We start from the raw sequence: 19,561 nt of genomic DNA on the forward strand, positions 1-19,561 counted from the left end.
CTGAGGGCCCGCCCGGGCTCCGCTCCCTCACAAGCTCAGGGGCGAAACAACCGCGACACAGGCGTGACTATAATGGTAAAAATTTTATTGGCGTAACTGCAAGAATTTTAAATGGAGAGGAAAGAAAAAAAAAAAAAGCGGAGTTAGAAGTTTACAAGGGAGGAAAGAATCAAATAATTGTCGACCCAGCAGAGCTTCCCCCAGCCCAGCCATGATGTGAAAGGCCTTCCCCAGGGGTAGCGCCTGGCCCGGGGGGGCACACACACACCCTCCCGGAGCACCCCTATAGCCCAACAGCGGCTGTGCTGCCCTAAAACCGCACCTGCACTGAACGAACAGGCATTTTGGACACCCGCAGCGGCCGCAGCCACCACCAGGTGTTATTTGGCAGAGTAGCATCGGTGTGGCATCCCAGCATAGCAGACACCAGATGAAGGCAGAAGGTGAGTGTGACATCATCTCGGTTACGTACTAAGGCCAGAGGAGCCTCCTCTCAGCACCACGCACCCCACACAGCACCCTGCACCCAGGTGTGCCACAAGAGTCACTGACAAAGCCTCAGCTAGCAGTGAGGTAGGTTAAAGACTCCCCAGACAGGGAAACTGAGGCACAGGATTACAGAGTTTGCAGGTGTCACACAAAGTGGCAGTGCCAGAAACATCTCACCCCTCTCCAGCATCTGCACACAACAGCTGTGTGTCCCCTCAGTGGCACCAAGGAAGTTGACCATTCCAGAGATAAACGCAGGCAGCTTGGGAACATCCATTTTAACTCAAATAGACTTACAAGATCAAAAGGCAAATGCACAAGGCCTCTTGCCTCAAGAATTTCCCAGAGCTGTGCTCAGCCCAGCTGACGCAGCTCCAGTGCTCCCACAGCTCCCTCTGGCCTCACACCCACACACTGAGGTTTGTTTGTTGGGGGAAATCTGTGGGACAGTTTCAGTGACCTGAGCAGGGCAGTGCAGCACCGTGATGAGGTTACATGGGACAGTGACCCATGGGTTTCAGGGCTGGTTTCTGACACAGCCACCCCTGGAGCCCTATAATGCACCTGCCGAGCTGCAAACACAACCAGATGGCAACGGTGACAGAGCTGCAGCTCTCTGGAGCAGGAATTCCAAACACTGCTCCCAGGGCTGGTACACCACTGGGAATTTCAGTGCAGTGCTTCCCTCTGCACAGCACCCTCCAGCCAGAGACCTAAAAGTGCTTTACCAAACATAAACTAGGTCTCACAATAACCTCACAAATCCAGGCTAAACTGCCCCCATTTTACAGATGGGGAAACTGAGGCACAGTAAGGTTTAGTGACTGGCCCAAAGCTGCACAGCTAGTTAGGAACAGACTCTGTCTCCCAGTTTTTTCTCCTCACAAGACCTTTCTTCCACAAAAAGAAAGGAGCCCCCTCCCCAGTTAACCCTGTTCTGGTTTCAGGCAGCTGAAGAAGAGAAACCAAGGTAAAAGAACTCCTTCCCCCCTAGCACATCAAGAGTCACTTTTAACATCCTGGAAGCTGGGCTTTGGGAGAACGGCAGGTGATTCAAATACAGCAGTTTACAGATTACAATAAAAATCAAAATTATACTTTTAGGTGACCCAGAGGAGGAAAAAAAAACACCCCAAATCTATTCACAGTTCACCTGCCTGTGCTAGAGAAAAAAAATACAAGTCGTGTTCCCTTGCCCATAGATTCAAGCCCCTCCCAACCCGCAACAAAAAGGAAATATTGAATGTTAGTTAGGCTTAATAAAGCATTGAGATTACAGATGCAGTAAGCCAGCCCAACTGGCACACTGCCTAGAACAGCACAGCTTGATATAAAAGTTGCTTTCTTAAAATCACTTCAAAACCAATTTCTGTATAAGAGGATTAAAAGTAAATTAGATATGAATTCAAAATCAGTGTAGAAATCTACAGTTCTTATCAAAGACAGGATACAGTATTCACTTTGATAGTAAAACTCCAAGTGTGTCATGCACACCTGACCCCCAGGACTCATTATACCAGTAACAGTCAATATAAAAGGTTATTGCTGTAGCATCTCTCAGTAGAACATGTTTAACAAGAGCACAGAAAAGGGAAACACCAAGGGGCTGATAGGTCTCATTAGCAAACTGGAAGAAGAAAGGATGTAAATTTAGGAATTTTTTTTTTCTTGGCTTCTTAAACCCTTCCTTCTAGCCACTCTTGTGACAGATTCAGGCCCTGATAGATGGGAGAGTTCCAGGCCAGATAAACACTCGCACGTCGCACTCGCTCATGACAGGGCTGGATGAAAAAGGCTGCTCTAACCTCTCTGCACCTGTGTTTAAAGAAGGGGTGATGCCTCTTCCTCCCCCAGGAGCAGCAGGTGAGGGGAGCAGGTTCCCTGAGCTGGCCTGGGTGCCTATGGAGCTGCATGTCCCCACAGGAGAGCACAACAGTGCTGAGGGATGGTCGGGGCTTACCCCACCTCCTGCTCCAGTGTGCTGAGAGAAGGCATCGAGAAAGGGAGTAACAAACTAGGGAAAAAAGAAAAACACCCCACACAGTAACACCTTGATTCCTCTTAATTAAAAAAAGAGTAAGTGGTATCATCTCCTTACAGTGTAATGGAACTGGAGAGACCCTTGCAGGGTCTTGGCTGCCTGTGCTGATGCTCTAGTCTCAGCAAGTCACACACACCATGTAACTCTGTGAGGAGAGCCAGGGTGGCACAGAGGTCACAGGGTGGCCTCGCTGTGCTGTCACCCTGCACACCAGCAGGCAAAAGCCTGAGAATGAGGTGTCAAAGCAGAGGGTTGTGTTGTCTGCAAGTGTCACCATTTGCTCAGAGAGCTGACACAGGCTGAAAAGTACTGGCAAAGCCTCCTGCTGCCAGGAGGCGGCTGGGAAAAATCTCCCTGTTAGAGCCCTCGAGCTAAGCTCAGCTGTCAGTCACACACACAGACACACACACACCATAATGAGGGATCTCAGCCTCTCTCTTCTGAGACACAGCAAGGGCGTTTCCAGTTTAATGGTCCATCTCATCTCTGGATCTACTGCCTCTCCATAGCAGCACTTCCCACCCCCCACCCCCCTCCTCCCCTGCCTGGTAAGGTTCCTAAATCACAGTAATGTTCAGAGAGACAGAACTGCCAAGGGGGTGGCAGAAAGATGCTTGAGCGCCCATCTATAGTGCCTCTAACAGAAGAGCTTGAGGAAGCAGTTCTGGCAGTAGGGCTTGTCGTTCTGCTCCTTGAAGGTTCCTTTGTTGAGTTGCTTGAGGCAGAAGGCACAGACAAAGTGTTCTGGGTGGAATTTCTTGCCCATAGCAGTGATGCAGCGTCCTGTGATGGGCTTCTGGCAGCCGGAGCAGAGCGAGCCGCGGCGCTCGTGGTAATGCACCTCGCAGTAGGGCTGCCCGTCGTGCTCGAAGAAGCTGCCGTTGACAAACGGGGTGAAACATTCCTGCAGCAGGACAAAGCAAAGGGGACAGCTTGTATGAGAAGCTGGGGTGGTGGGGAGGGGCAGCTCTACCAGCATCCTCTGCTCCATGGCACAGCCCAGCAGGTGAACTGCTGCCTTTCAGCACTGACCAGTTATCCAGAGCCAAACTCTGTCCATCAGGAAGGGCTTCCAAAAAAAGACTAGGAAATGGACAGATACAAAAATAAGCAAGGGAATTAGTCAGCTCCTTCACCCAGCTGGCTTCACTTCTACAAAGAAACTACTATGGATGAGTTACCAGATGTATCCAGCCAGGACAAAGGAGAACATTCCTGCCCTGAGAGGGGAAACACTGCAGCACCTTTCCCTGTTGGTTTTGTTTTTTTTTTCCCCCTCACTCCAGCTTCCCCACAAGGGCAAGCAGAAAAAAGGACCAAGAGACTCATGCAGCAGAATCCTGATGAGCATGGGACTGGTTCCAGCTGAGAAAATCAGGCACAATTAATCTTTATGAGTGACCTCTCCAGAATGGCTGGCATTAGGCAGGTACACTCTGCAAAAGATTGTCCAGCCTGAAATATTTCCAGTTACACATGGGTCACTGCTGGGAGAAACTGTTTGTTCTATAGTGCTAATGATGTTGAATAGATAAGGGGAAGAGGATACATCAGCTATGTGCTAATAAATGTCCAGAGCTGCTCCCTCCCCTCAGCATCTGAGGACACTTCACTGCACAACTTGCAACAGAAGCACCCACTATCCCCACCAGACTGGGGAGACTCCTCTCCTTGTAAAAGTGGGAAACTGAGGCAACAGAGTAAGGGAGGGATTTAGCAAATATATCAGCAGCAAGACCCAGAGGAGGCAGTTTCCTGAATCCTGGTTTTGCTGTCCTCTTTCCCAGGGGGGACACTGAGTATCACACACAGCTGGCTCCCAGTGTGTGGACAAGAGTCCAGCAAACAGCATGCAGAGCCCTGGGCAGCTGAACACTTGCAGGAGAATGCAGCTTGCCTGCAGCAAGTCCAAGATTTTACCAATGCTGACAGTTACTTCAGTCAGCAGAACAGCTGAAAGGTTTGCTCTGCTTTTGCAGAAACAGTAGAGAATCACATCTTGTGGCCTGGAAGAAATCTGTTCTGGCCTCACTAATTCAGGCTGCAGTAGGGGGAAAGGAAAACAGAACTGCTTGATAAAGTCCCAATCTCTGCATGAGAAGGCATAGCCCTCCCAGCCCCAGTCAGGCACAGCTTCTGCTTCACTCTGCACACCACTGCAGGAGCCACAGACAGTCCCAACAGGGTGGTGACTGTCTGCTCTGAGCATCACAACAGGAATCAGCAGCTTTTGGTTCTGGCTGCTTGATCTGGTTTCTGCCTTCTTTGCCCCTCTAGGAAACAGTGGCTGGTTTGGCTCATCTCTTGGGGATGGTAAGAGTTAATATTTGCAATGCTCTCTGAAAGAGCGCCAGGCATTTAATCTGCAGTATTCCTGTTTATTATGCCTGTTGTATGGAGCTTGCCACTATTTCATTGACTTGCATGTTTGTCTGAACAAGGTCACTCTCATTAGTTTACATTTTCAGATGGAGCATGGGAGGAATATCCTCAAAATCTGATTGCTGCAAGTGCTCAGAGAGAAGCTTAGCTTATAATTATTTAAAGGTCACAGAAATATCTCTTATCTGTGAGCTGCTGCAGAAGCCCATAGTTAAAGCTGGGAACAGAAAGAGCAAAGCAACTCCAAAATTTAATATAAACAGAGAACAAGAAGATGTTTGGTTGCTGGCATGTTTTTATGTTGTGGGGCTGGCTGCCCTTCACTACCCCAAAGACACCTTACCCTGATATGGGACCAGATGCCTCAGGGTGGAAACAAGAGGGGTCACAGAGCAGCAGTAAAGGACCTTGGGTTTCTTACCCGACAGACAAAGCACTCGGGGTGCCACAGGGTGTTCAAGGCAGAGATGTAGTTTTCCAGGATAGCCCGGGCACAGCCTCCGCACTTGGGAGCAAACATATCAAAGTAGTCCTTGCGGCAATAGGCTTTGCCATCCTTCTCGTGAAACCCTGCCAGAAGAGAGGGGAGGCAAAGGGATCAGCTCCTCATCTTCACCTGTGGCGACACAATCTGTGCAGGGTGACCCATGTGGGTAGGATCATCCTCCTGCTAGCACACAGAGCAGCCACAGCTGTTTCTTGTCCTGTTCCCTTCCCATCCCAGCAGAGGCCTGTTCTTCCTCCCCAGGGAGAAGCCATTATTACTGGCACCATCCTTCCCCCATAAACAGCTCCCGTGAACTCCAGTAGTTCCCCTGTGATGCCTCAGGCTGTACCCTGGAAGCAGCTCTGCCTCACTCCCTCCTCTGCAGTTCAGAGGGGAGATTGCTTTCCCCTTGCATAAACCAGCAATACCTTCAGGTCCAAAGAAAGCTCCACACTGGGCACAGAAAAAGTGTTCAGGGTGCCATGTCCTATCCAAAGCCGTCACCACTTTCTGTTGAGAAGAAAACACAAAGTGCAGGTCACGTAAATGACTTGGAGGTGAGTAAGGGGGGCTGGAGAGGGGACACATGAATGTTGGTGCTGACAAGAGCAAGCATTAAAATAGACTGTCCTTTAGAGAGCAGAGTCAATTTGCCCCTGCCTCTGGCTCGTTCAGACTTTCCCACTGCACACTTTTTTTTACCCTAAAAGGATCTTAGGCACTGCTTCCTCCCTTACACAGGGCCCCACCCAGTCTTAAGGACCAGCACTGGTGCCTGTTACCACAGGCTACCAACAACAAAAGCTGAGGAATCATTACCAGAATGATGGAGCAATGTGGGGTTTTGAAGGAACTCCAGCAAAGGTAAGAGGGACCAACTCCACTCACTAGTGTAAGAATTTGACTGTGCCAAGTTGTTTCCCTTTCAAAGGAAGGCCAGAACAACTAGAGAAATCCCTGAACAAAACCTTCCACCCAGAATACATGGGTGAAGTGGAATTTTAACACCTAGGCCTGCAGGAACTTGCCAGCACCATGACTCCCCCAAGAACTCACATCGAGGATGGGCCCGTTGCAGTAGTAGCAGCGAGGGGAGAAGAGGTTGTGATAGTCCTTCTCGCAGTAGGGCTGCCCGTCCCGCTCAAAGAAGTTCCGAGAGCCGATCTCCTCCTGGCAGTGGGTGCAGACAAAGTGCTCGGGGTGCCAGGTTTTCCCCATGGCTGTAACTACCTGTTGGGAAAACAGATTTTGGAGAACAACTCTATCTCTCCCTCCCTTCCCTAGACCACATGACAAGATACCAGCTGGAGGTCAGCAAGAATGACAAGTTCTACTACTCAAGTGAGCCCTGGACTGGGGTAGCATGAAAACTGAATTACCTATCATCTCAGGAGAGGGCAGTCCCTCAGGGGCAGGGTAGAGGTCACTGGAGGAGCTTACAGCGTACCTAGCCAGTGGATAAATAGAGTACTTCAGTTTCTCCAGCATCTCCAGTCTCTCCAGCCTCACGAAACAAGCCCTCCCCGTTACTCCCAGCTGCAGCCCAAGGTTCAGCAATGAGGCAGCACCTTCAACTCACCTGCCCAGCAATAGGCTTCTTGCAGGCTCCACAGACACCTTTGGCAACTGTAGCTACACCCAGTTTATTCAGGTCAGACTGAAGACTTCCCAGCATGGTATCCAGCTGACTGCCAGGCTTGGAGGCTGTGGATGGAGGGGAGCTGCTCCCAGCTTTTCCCTGCGCCATGAACTGCAGGTGAGACAAAACAAATACTGTAAGGTGAATGCTGCTATGCTTATCAGATAAATGCCTGCTGTTGCTGCCAGTGACTCCCCTGCAGAGACAGACAGGAGTCAGCTACGCTCTCTGAAGAAGCTGGTGAGAGTCAGGATCAAGTACACACATGTATTCTGACCACACAGAGACAAGCAGAGAACTGAGATATGTAACAGCAGAGCTGTGAACTGAGAATTTGATTTTCTTTCACTGCACACACAGCAACAGTCACCAGCACATCCCAGGCACTCAGTATAGTGCTCTCTAAGCCTCTGCCAAAAATTTCCCTTTACCTCATCAGTTCCTGGCCAGCTGACAAAGCAGACGCCATCCAGAGGGCCCCTTCTCCTTGACCTCTCTCCATTCCTATGCTCTTGCTCTCAGTTGTCTCTCCTCTCTGATAGAGATGCTCTTCTCTCCCTCCTCTCATCTCCCCTTCAGCTAGAAAATTTTCTCCCTTTGCACCACCATCTGCACACCTGTTTGCCAAGTCTCTCTCTCACTCTCAGGTGGTTCTCCCCCATGCCTGAGCTAAGCAACTGGAAGCAGGAAGGAAGGAAGGAACTCCCTCCCAGCTGGCTGCTGTTTACCTACAGAGCAGGCAGTGCATCCCCAGCAGACAGGGCTGCTAGGTGTACTGTAGTTGGAAATGCACCAGTGGGGGGAAGGGGATTTGGATGCCTGTCTCAGAGGCTGCTTCTGAAACTCACACCACCACAGCACACACGGCTTGGAAAGGCTTCCAGAGGAGGGGAGAAATGTTTTACTGAGGTTCATAACTTATAAACAAAGCATTCTGTTCTCCTTGGTCACCCTTTACAGCCCCCTTTACAGACAAACCCCAGCAAGGAAATAAGAGATGATTTCAGCTGACTTGGCACTGCCATAGCTACTGTCAGGTTTAGGGACACACAAAGAAATTTGGTTTAGAGTATGTTTTGTTTTACTAAGAGAGTAAATTAAAACAGACAAAATCTATGTCTATGAACAACCAGCCTGCTGCCAGCATAGCCAAAGGAGCAGGGACATGCTGAAGTGTTCCAAGCCTTGGCAGACCCTGCCCTTCCATCCACAGGAGGAGCTCTATTCCCTGTGCTGCAGCTGCTTGTCCTTGCAGTTGACCAGTTTATTCAATGATAAATCCTGGTTTCTGCTCATTTGTATAAACAGTCTCATGACATACATGAATTTAGCTGCTTTCACACACACTCTCCAGCCTTGCCTCCCATGCAATGTGACTCCCAATGGATCCTAACACACAGCTTTTCCCCTCCTCTCTCAACTGACCTCTCCTAGTCCAGCAGCACAAGCAGCCTCATCACACCCCAGCATCCTCAGTGTCAAACAAACCCTTCACCACACAACAACATTTGCTACCAAAAACTGTTACAGTGGCTGCCTCCAAAGCACACACACACCTGCAAGGGCACTCTCACAGAGAGAGACAACAGTGCTTGGAGACAAAGCCTGTCCAGAGCCCCAGGATAAAGCCCAGGCTTCCTGCATGATGCAGCAGGAAGAAAAGGGCTGCACTGTGTGGAAAGAATCACAGCTTCTCTTGCTCTAGCCAGGGGTTATGGCCACACAGGGCAGGCACAGATGCCACATACAAGTGATAAATACCATCCAGGAAGAAAGGAGAAGAGATGAATTCAACATGTAGCAACAGAGCACTTCACCCTTGTAGTGACCTGGAGGGAGCACAAAGTCCTGCCAGTCACGGCTGACCCCAGAGCAGGCACAAATACCTGTGCACACCTCCATTTCTAGCTGGCCTGGCCATCCAGCCCTCCTGACAGCTCACAAATGAGCCCCCACCTGAAAGAGGCTTGTTTCCACCTCCTGTACATAATCCATGCTGTTTGCAGGGGACACTCAGCACATCATCCTCATGCAAACTGATCATGCAAAGGCCCTTCAAACTCCCACCCCTCACCCATGAGATTTGCCATCACTCAAGTTCAGAAAGGAGCTCTGTGGGTAGCAAACCATGCAATACAGGATATTATCCACATTAACAGTGCTGGGAGCTCCAGGAGCAGATCCCAGCACACTCATCAACCAGAAGAGCACACACCATGCTGAGGAAACAGAAAGGGGATCCTGCCTTGTCAGGGGCTGTGGGGCCCCAGGGTGTAGGAGCAGCCAACAGACTGGCACTGCGGACTAGGGGAGGAGCAGAGGTCACCTGCAAAGTACAACAGGTCAAGATGCAGAGATGTTTCTTGCTCGCTGCTTTAGAGCTGTACACTAACACTGCACTGCACTTATATGTTAAAGACTCCCCACCACCCTGGAGCTACAGCCCTTCCCTGGCAGGAGATGCAGAACCCAGGTCTTGACCATGCCATCTCCTCCCCCAAATCCACTCATACAGTGGACACCTGCCTAAAAGGGCAAACACAGGAAGGGTTGCTGAGTTGCTCCTTCCAGTATGCATGTTCTGCCCTCTTCTAGTCCCCCCACTTCAGAGAGATTGTGGAAGGGAGAGCTCCAGGCTGTGTTTCAGAGTTACCTCAATCTCAGAGGGAAATGAGAGTCCCTGCTGCATGAAGTGCCTGTCAGGACACACAGGACCCACATATCCCCCAGCAAGTTATTGCACAGGCATGTACTGTGCAGTACTACAGCTGAGATTAGATATTGTCCATGAGTCCTCCCTCCCATCCAGCAGTTCATACCAGCCTTTACCTGAACACTCTATCTATTGAGCTGTCAAATTACAAGCAGTAGTTGGATTGGAAAATACTGCTAAAAACATAAATCAGAATAGAGAAGCCTGCCTGCATTTCTGGGAAGAAAGCTTCATCTTCAGTCTGACAGCCAACAGAGACAACTGCCTTGGTGCTAGGAGTCCAGGTCTGGGGAGAACAGGAATGTTTGGGATCTTCATTAGGAGGGGTGCCCACAACAGAAACCTCATGATAATCATTATCAGAAACTTCCCACTGGAAGAGTGGCTGGGGAGCCAAGCTGAAGGAAGAGGAAGAAACTGGACTAGGAGCTGGGGTAGATGACACAGAGGAAGGCTGAGGTGGGAGTGAGAGAAGAGGTGCAGGGCCAGAGGCAGGAGAAGGAGCAGCATTAGCAGGGACTATCTTTGCAGCTTCTTTGGAAGGCTGGAGCTGGGAAGAGACAGGAACAGAGATTGTCCTCCTGGAGAGGAGTGGGGATTCTGGAGGAAAAACCACCTAGAAAGACACGGAGGAAGAAGAAAGGTGAATAAATCCAAAGAGGAACCAACAAGCACTTCCTTTAACAGGAAGGCTGGCTGCTACCAGTATGTTTATCTAAGGGGGAAAAGCAGCAAGGAGAAGGGAGCTACAAAAGGTGCTGCTCTTTGTAGCTTAAGGAAGAGCACCATTTTACTCATCCCCAGAAAGGCCTGCACAGGTACAGCACTGGACAGAACAAAGCATGCCTGTGTATCAGGCTTCCCAGTGGGGTTTTAAAAATAATCCTCACATGGATATTTGAGATGTGATAGCAGGATACTGCATCAACAGATACCATAAGCAGCTCCCTCAGATCCCACTCCAGTTCTTAAACATACAGAAGTAGAACCCTGTGCTGCTTTCCCTCTCAGGCCAGACAAGGGTGAATAGTTACTTCTTCATTTTGTGCTGCTTAGGATGCTCAGAAACTCAGTCTGCACCTCCACACAATGCAATCTGAACAGAGGGACATGCTGGAATTTCCCAGCACGTGTGACCCTGCTTTCTACCTTCTCTACTTGCTGTTCACCACTCTGCTCTTCCCCCCGGGGCCTGGCAGTGACAATGACCCCCTCTGTCAGCCAGGCATCCTGGCTTTGCCAATCTTTCTGCTCCTGGTTATCGATGCCCAGTCTGTCCTGAAGCTCCTCAATCAAGCGATCTTGGGACTCAGTCTTGTGGAATATGGCAGGACCTAGTTTGCGCCTTGGAGAGAGGTCCCGAGACATTGGATGCACATTCGCAGTCTCTTTTGTCCTCTTGATTAAAGATTTTATCTAAATGACAAAGGCAATAGTATCAGCAGAGAAGAGCAAAGTCAGAGCAAGCCCCAAGATGCAACAGCACAAACTCAAAGACATTAGTGACAATTGTGAGGAGGAAGAGTGATGGCATTTATTCCACAATGCCAAAATTCCTCTTGGCACAGCCCAGAACAGTGACTCAGTGCAAGGAAAAACCCTGTAAGGATAATCATAGCAGCCAAAAATAACTGTCTAGAAAAGGAAGGGAAAGATTAACCAGTGGGAAGCCAAGATAGGAGGTACAGCATGAACACTCCACTGAGCATTACAGAAACCTCAGCATCACAAGGGCACAGAGCTGTGCCTCTGTGTTTGCCCTTGACAGGCACAAGGCTCTTGGTCAGAGATGTCTGGTGCACAAAGTGTACTTCCAGCACGGAAAGGAACACTGACAGCTTCAGTAATGAGACCTAAAACAGTAAACAGAGCAGAGGAGCTGCCATCCCAATCAGTAGCATGAAACAGCCCTTTCAGCTTTTTGGAGGTCTCTGTGGACTGAGCCTTACCCCAGTTAGGGAATAAAAGTCCACTTCACAAGGAAGTCCCTACAAGCTGCCATGTTCTGTGCTGCTGAATCACATGCAGGAGAGACCACAAGACAAAGCTGGGGGCTGTGAAGCCCTGTGAGATGCAGCTGTCAGTGACACCGCTCAGAGCTCGTGCTGTTAGTGGGGTGAGCCCGGGCACACTCACTGCATGCACACACTGTGAGTGTGCTGGCAGAACAGTCCTGGCTAGGACTTGCCCTACTCCTACATTCACTCAGTGCCTGCCTGGCCTGATGCAGAAATCCTCTCAATGGGTGGTTTGGAGACACATGGCAGATCCCATTCAGCCTTCCCAAAGCTTTCAGGAGATTCTGGAGTGACTGTAGAGCTTCTGAATTGCTCCTTTTCCTGGTCTCCTCTGGCCTTGTTCATGTTAGCAGTACCTGCCTTCCTAGGAGTTCTGTCTCTGCCCTGCCTCTTCTTGCCCACATCAGGACAGTGGTCTACCTTGGTTTCGTGTGGCACTTCAGCTTTTAGCTCCTGTCCTTGCTTTGCTACAAAGCCCAACTGGCTTTTAGTGTCTGGGAAGACATCCCACCGATCCAGGGCAACAACAGAAGGTTCATTAACAGAATCCAAAACATTGTCATTCTTTTCATGCACCTCTGGCACATGTGCAGGCAGCTCCAGGGGCCACAGCTCATCTAAAGCTGTTTCCACACTTCTGCCCTGGGAGGAAAGAGCTGAGTAGTCCCTGAGTGCTCCCTGCTGATGCAGCTCCTTGGCTATCTTCCCCTTCTTTGAAATGGGTACATCTGAGATTTTGGGATCAGTTCTCTGCTCCTTCTTCTCAGTCTCTTTTGCCACATCATACCCTAAGCCCCGTGCCTCCACATTAGCAGACCTACAGAGAAGCTCCACACTGGAAGCTGGCACAGCCTGGGAAGTATTTCTGGAAGAGTCAGGCTTTCTGTTCAGCTGAACTAAGCTGGCAGAGGCCACTTGCTCCCCACGAGTAGCATAACCAGAGGAGCTCCGTGGCGGGGGCACAGGGACAGTTTGTGCTAAGTGGGGCACAGGTGGAGGGGCAGTAGGGTGCCCTGACAAAGGCAGAACTGCAGTGTCACTGCCTTCCTCAATGCAGGTGTCTGCTGGGGGGACAGATGTTGGCACTGTTGAGTCCCCACTGTGACTTGCAGAAGGGTGTTTGGAATGGGACAGCACTGTTAAACTGTGAGGAGTGTTGCTGGAGTCTGCATTTGCTGAACTGGGAACCGGTTCTAGGGAAGATTCAGAAATCAGAGACATAGTGGAACTAGTCTGCAAAAGAAGAGATAGAAGGAATAAGGAGAGAAAAAGATAATGACAGAGATAAGGAGAAGAAAAAAAAGGCACAGAATTAAACATTATAAGAATCATGACTCCCAAATCAAAAAGCCATGTTGACCCAAATCCTTACTTCCAAGAGTAAGGAAAAAAAATGAAACACCTAAGAGCAGAACCAGTATGACATTGTACTGATCTTCACGAGTTCTACAGCCTCTGGGATCCTTTTCCTGGGCCCTCCTCCTCAGTGATAGCTCAGTGTTCACCTGCAGCTGTGATGGGGGTGTGGCATGGCCATGGCCACTGCTGCGAAGCCAGCTCCAAACCCAGGAGTGTCTCGACTGTGAATAAAGGTCATGTAAACTTACTCACAGTCAGACATGTAAATTTTGTATTCCAAAGCTGCAAAAAATTCAATCAATGAATAGAACAAAGCATGACATTTTCTTCTTGATACACTTAATAAAATGCTCCAGTTGGCTGAGTTCATGGCAATGAAAACAAAGCTTCAGGGCATTCACAGCAAGAGCAGATGACATGGGCTTTGTTCTATTCACATCACTAATCTCACCTTGGAAGGGACACACACTGAATCTATACGAGCCTGTCAGTCATTCCATGCCCTTGTGAGCATTGCTTAGGTGGCAGATTAGCCTCTTCCCCTTAGGCCAAAGACTCCACATTGACATTGTAATAAAATCAGTATTAATTTTGATCCAAAAAACATTCTAAGAAGAGCAATTAATACATAGGTTTTGGCTTTCTTTGACTTACAGGATCTTTTGAAAACAAAAGATCATGGGTGCTTCTTTCCCCACTTCCAGTGGTTCCTGATTAAACTCTAGGAGACAAAGTATTACAACTCCTTTTTCTTAGAAAGGGAGACTCAGATCAGCAACTTGGACAAGCTCACACAGCAGGTCAACCTAAGACCAAGACTGTGCCTTCTCAGTTTTAAAAATGTACCCACAAAGGATTTCCAAATCCAAGAGCTATCAAGACCTGCTCTGACTCTTCATCATATTTTCCAGAGCAGCCTAAAGAAGTCAGATGCTTATGCTCTGAGGTGGAAGGGCACATAACTTCCTAAGCCCCACATATGCTACCTCAGTCTCCACTTACCTTTCTGAGATAATTATCATGAAAAAACTATATAATTAACCAGATCATGCACAAAACCTGTCAGGAAATGGAAGAATAATAACCTTCAGCTGACCTGAGCTCCTGCCATGCTGAGGGGCCAGGAGCTGGCACACATGCACACGCTTGCAGAGCCACACCAGTAGTGCTACAAGGAGACTGTTCTCAGAAAGAAAAGAGCAGTAAGAGACCAAATTTCATTACATATTGCTCTTCCCTTCGAGTAGCACAGCCAGGCTACTGTGACCACAGTCACAGCTGAGAGGAAAATGACTCGCCAGTATATTAAAATGAGGGAATATCCCAATATGCCCTCTCCCTGAATTTTGCCTAAGCTGGGTACACCTGTAAAAGTAACCTGGTCTGATGCTGTGCTTCACATTTGGTTTCCAGACTTCCTAAAATGAAGTCAGTCACTTTCAAGGCAAGAGTAACGTTTTGCTCAAACAGTATTTTTAACATACTGAAACCATACTAATTCCAAAATAAGAGCAATGGGTGAGCACTCCACAGTAACAGAACAGTTAACTACAAGTGTCCAGTTATGCAGTAAGCAGGCATCACATTACACAGAAATGGCAGAGGGTAAAAAAACAAGTGCATTAAGTAATCTCAGTGCCTGATGACCGATTAACCAGATAACCAAAATCAAATGGATTCTGTAAGCAAAAAGAAGGGGCAACAAATCAGGGTGAGCAAAATATAATAAAAGGGTAATGTAACATCACCTTTTACTCAGGGGTACAAGGCAAATCAAGCACCAGTGCCCTCCACTCCTCCCATCCTCACCCATTGCAACTTCTATCAATTCCAACTAATTACATATCATATTTGGGGTTTTTATCCTGTATCCTGCAGTCACACACAGGTCTGATACTCCAACAGCAGCCTTTCATATTCCACCTTTGCAAGGACTGCCCTTGTCTCCCTTATATTCTGACACTGGTACAGACTAGAATACATTTTTACAGCCAAGTTAACACCCCCAGCTGGCACAAACAGAAGAGGTATAACCAAACAAAAAGGACTGAAGGGAAAATGAAGCAACCTGGACAACAGGAGAAAAGGAAAGTAACTTAAAAACAGTCAATGACATCATTAACAAAAGGGAAATGATCACAGAAGCCGTGTTCCTTGTGCTCCAGGAAGAATGTTTAGGCACAGATGAGCTCAATGCTTCACAAAAATACCAATGCTGTGCTTAATAAAGCACAGATCTTAATATCTTGCTGCATTTCAATTTGGTCTCTGAGGTCAAGTGAAAACTAAGCCAGGAAGGCAGGTGGTGTTAGCCACAGCAGCTCATTTCTGTCACACAGGTTTTAGTGGAGATTCTAAAGCTTCTCAAGAGTGCAAAGTACTGAACACCCACACTTAAAAATGCCCACTCCCTCTTCTCACCAAAGAAACCTGTGCTGGGCAAGGTCATTCTCAGCTGCCAAGAGCTCACCTGGGAGCAAAGGCTGGGCCACACCCTGAGCTAGCTCCTGATAAAAGCAGCAGGGGCACAAGGCCACAGGGCTCAGCTCCCACAGCACACAGAAGGAGCAGGGCATGGAATGCCAGAAGCACAAGTGGGAGCTCTCTCCAGCTCCACAGCACTGCAGTGTTTCAACCAGGGTGGACAGAGCTTGTGGCTACCCTGCACTACACCCTAGGACCTCAGAAGGAGAAAAAAGGTGTCAATATTTGCAATTGACTAAACACAGCTACAGCAAGTCTAGAGAAAACACTGAGGAACTCACAGCTTCTCACTGATTTAGGTGCATGTGCCAGGAATGGCAGACTGAATTCCATTCCAGCAAGCACAAGGCAAGTGAAGCTTCTCAGAACACGGGTGCCCAGTGCTAGGTTCTGAACTCACACACTTGTCACAACTCTGGGTGATGTATTGATCTCCATGGGACCCACTAAGCACAGAAAGAACAGCAAACAGCAAAAGCTGTCACTACATGTTCTGTATCTCTCCTCACAAAACACTGCTCAGCTCTGGCTGCCCCACCTAATGTCATCTAGGAGGGGATGGAGTTCAGCACAGACAAGAAATCTCAAGCATCCAGCAGAATCTTCCATACAGGAATAAAACAGAGAGTTAGGAACTGATTTAGGATTAGAAAGCAGATAGGTATGTAAAAAAGGCAAACCTAACAAAGAAACTATCCAGTATATTTGCTTTCTCCACCTCTCTCAGAAGAAATCCAAGTCAATAATTAGGTAAAACTATAAGCAAAGCAGCTGAAAGTAGAAAGTGAGAAAGTATTTTTCATTTTGCCATGAGTATGGGTAAATGAAATCCCATGAGAACAACCTCTATAGTTCATCATCTAGTGCAGGAGTGGTAACACACCCACATGAATAAAGAAAAAGTTATTCAAGTACATATGCTGACACTGAATAGTACTTGCCATCCTTTGCCCCCACAAGAAACTGAAACTTTAATCCCATGTTGAGGTGAATAAGAGATTTCATTTTAAGATAAAACCTTTGAAATCTCCTTCTGTCTGAGGTAAGCGCTTCAGTGCTCACACCACATGCCTGGAATATCCATTCTCCTCAGGGAAAGCACATCAGGATAAAAATACACTCCAGAGAGGAGTCATCCCACAGAACAGAAGGGCCTGGTCTCTGTCAGAAAGCAGAGTGGTGTCCCCATGCCTCTCTCCTTCTCATTAAGTTGTAGCACTGCAAAATAATTCACTCTACCGAGCAGTAACAAAGCTCATTATCTTTGGCAAACAGACAAACTGCAGAACTGAAGGAAAAACAGATCCCAGAACTGCCTTACCCTGCCAGTGATGACAATTTATAGCAGTCAAGGACACCTACAGCCCCACTGAGAAAGCACAAATACACCACAGGAAGTTTATCAGAGCAAATGTGAGAGGTAAAGGAGGCATTCTGACCAACCAAGATCAGCAAATGTGGTTAACAGGCAAGAGAGACTGAGCTGGGTAGGGACAAGATGAAGCTTTCAGCTGCCATGACAGGGTACCTTGAAGTCAGAGAGGGATGCCATCAGCTCATCCAGTTCTCGTGTAGCTGAAGAAGCAGAAATTCGAGTCTGCTGCTGACTGGCCGTGACACGCTGGGGGCTGCTCACCTCGCCCTGGCTCACAGTGATTGCAGGCCTGGCCAGGGGAAAAATTAAAAGAAAATTTTAGGAAGAGTGTGTTTAAACATTGGAGGGCACTCCTAGACTGAAGTCCCACTGTTCCCCCAAGTAAGCAGAGCATGAGGAGTTTCATTAGCACAGCCCAACCTGGCCCAGCTTCCCCAGCACATGCAGGCCCTGCCTCACGTGTGCACACACATCCCATCCACTAAGAAACAGATGATGCCTGAATGTTCATTTTGTATTTGTGCTCAGCTGTAAATCTGAGCTTGAACAGTCTACCTCTAACGGATGACTTATGCATTTTTCCATCCAGAAGCAGATTACAAAGCACCAGTACCCACCTGACTTCTGACCCTTTAGACAAAGCCAATCTTCCATCCATCACTGTCTGCAGCAGCTGCCCCTACACCACAGTCACCATTCCCCCAGGAGCCCACCCCACCCCACCCAAGCCTGCAACCACCACAGCACTACTCACACTGGACTTGGCACGGAGCTCTCCAGCTCATCCAGCAGGCTCTCCACGCTGGGACGCACATCCTCAATCCCACGGGCACCATTTCGCTTTGGCTTTTCTTTTGTCGGGGGTGCAGCCTTCCCTCCCCCTGAGCTGCTGTTCTCTGGGACAACATAGTGAGGGCCAGCCACGTTGGGCAGTGATGGGCTTCTGCCAGCCTCATCTGAAGAAAGGGGAGCAGAAAAGAGCCATTCAGAGCCCCATTCCACACACACACATCTGCTAATCACAAGCAAGTACAAAACATTGTCCAGAAATCTTGGGGAACATCCATCTTCGAGGATATTAGAAACTTAACAGTGCAAGCGCCTGAGCAACCTAAACTAACTTCAAAACTTTAGTTAGAGGCAGTTTTGAAGCTGGCCTTGCTTTGAGCAGGGTGCTGCAGCTCAGACCTCAGGAGATCCCACCTTCACTAAATGAATCTTTGATTAAGGGCTGGAGGGGTCTCCCTCACTAAGGATGTTGGAAAGAAAAAGCAAGCTACTATTCTGAGAATCAAAGTATCCACTCATACCAAATGTCTTCCTATTCCTTACCTGTGAAGCCACTGGCAGGGGTATGTTGAACAGCATTCAGCTCCAGAAGGAGTCTGTCCAGTTCTGAGAGGTTGCTGCCCAGAGAGGAGCTGGTCATTGTGGGAGATGGCTCCGCAGACTTCTGCTTGTTCGGGAAACTGAAGATAAAAGGGAAATGTGAAACTTCTGCATCAAGATACAGCAGAAGGATGGAGGGAAACTCATTAGGTTCCCGAAGTTTACACATGTGCTGTGGTCTTTTCAGGCTGATGCTTTTAGTTCTGGGCATAAAGAAGACACATGCTTTGTGACATGACTGAACACAGCCACTACTATTCTTGTAAATCACAAAAATAGCATTGATGGACAGGGCCTCTGATTTTAGGATTACGCGCTGCCCAGCCCTGTAGGGAAGAGTTAACTGTCTGTAGATGCAAAATGCACAGAACAGCAGCAGAACCATTAGCTCATGTATGGGAAAATGGCTTGTTTCTGCTGACACCACACCAAGCAGCAACATCCTCCTCCCTGAGTGAGGGAATGCAGGGCTAGCACAGACTGGAGACAGAGGCAAAGCACAAGCCTCAGGTTAGAAGCAGAAATTGAAAAGCAGTAGCATATGTCATAGCCTCTTGCATCACTCAAGGTCTCCCCAAGTCCTCTCACCTTTAATTTGGGGAACTGTAGTCAATTCACAAGAAAGTAATTTGTTATTATTTTCTACTGTGTTAAACACTCATGCATGTATAAGGCACTGGCTGTAATTACTGCTAGTCTTATATGGGTGATATCATTTACCACACAGAATTGCAAACTGTTCCAAAGCAGAGCTTCAGGTCAATGCAGTGATTTTTATAGTGGTTACACTGTAGTAACAGTCTTTCCACTGTCAGTCGCAGGAACATTTTTTGCTCCTGGTTTTACAAATGAACTTTACAAATAACTTTTAATGCTCTAGAGGTTCTTATTTTATCAAAAAGATATTTTCCAAATACAAAATGGGAACTTCTGCCTTGTGCACAGGACCACATTATGCTCAAAAAGTTAGTATCTAGCAGGTTAAGGACTCTGACACCTGTAATAACACCAGTGACAATTATGAATTCCATAAGGGAAGTTATCCTTCTCTTCAGGTTGAAAAACAAGATCCATAACTGCAATCTGAGGAGAACATACTTCATGTTGAACCAACACAGCAGCTACAACTCACACCAGAACCAAGCCTCACCAGACCCTTGTTCAAGAGGACTTAGAGCTCTAATT

The 19,561-nt window shown here is 48.1% G+C and overlaps 1 protein-coding gene across 2 annotated transcripts in view; it reads right to left on the reverse strand.

Moving 5' to 3' along the window:
- Window positions 1-64: 64 nt before the first annotated feature.
- PXN (paxillin) overlaps window positions 65-19,561 on the reverse strand; it is a 44,892-nt gene continuing 25,395 nt past the window's right edge. Inside the window, exons 4-11 of one of the 2 annotated variants that reach the window (XM_054645776.2) lie at window positions 18,320-18,456; window positions 17,742-17,943; window positions 17,141-17,276; window positions 6,979-7,149; window positions 6,456-6,629; window positions 5,828-5,909; window positions 5,334-5,482; window positions 65-3,434 (exon numbers count right to left, since the gene is read on the reverse strand). In XM_054645776.2, the coding sequence (XP_054501751.2) occupies window positions 3,168-3,434; window positions 5,334-5,482; window positions 5,828-5,909; window positions 6,456-6,629; window positions 6,979-7,149; window positions 17,141-17,276; window positions 17,742-17,943; window positions 18,320-18,456 (1,318 nt within the window). In that variant the 3' untranslated portion in view covers window positions 65-3,167. Of the gene's footprint in view, window positions 3,435-5,333; window positions 5,483-5,827; window positions 5,910-6,455; window positions 6,630-6,978; window positions 7,150-11,035; window positions 13,003-17,140; window positions 17,277-17,741; window positions 17,944-18,319; window positions 18,457-19,561 lie in introns of those variants that run through there. The other variant, XM_077187797.1, reaches the window with a different exon arrangement.

The sequence above is a fragment of the Agelaius phoeniceus genome, chromosome 18 (genome assembly GCF_051311805.1).
Source record: "Agelaius phoeniceus isolate bAgePho1 chromosome 18, bAgePho1.hap1, whole genome shotgun sequence".
Classification (NCBI taxonomy): Eukaryota; Metazoa; Chordata; class Aves; order Passeriformes; family Icteridae; genus Agelaius; species Agelaius phoeniceus.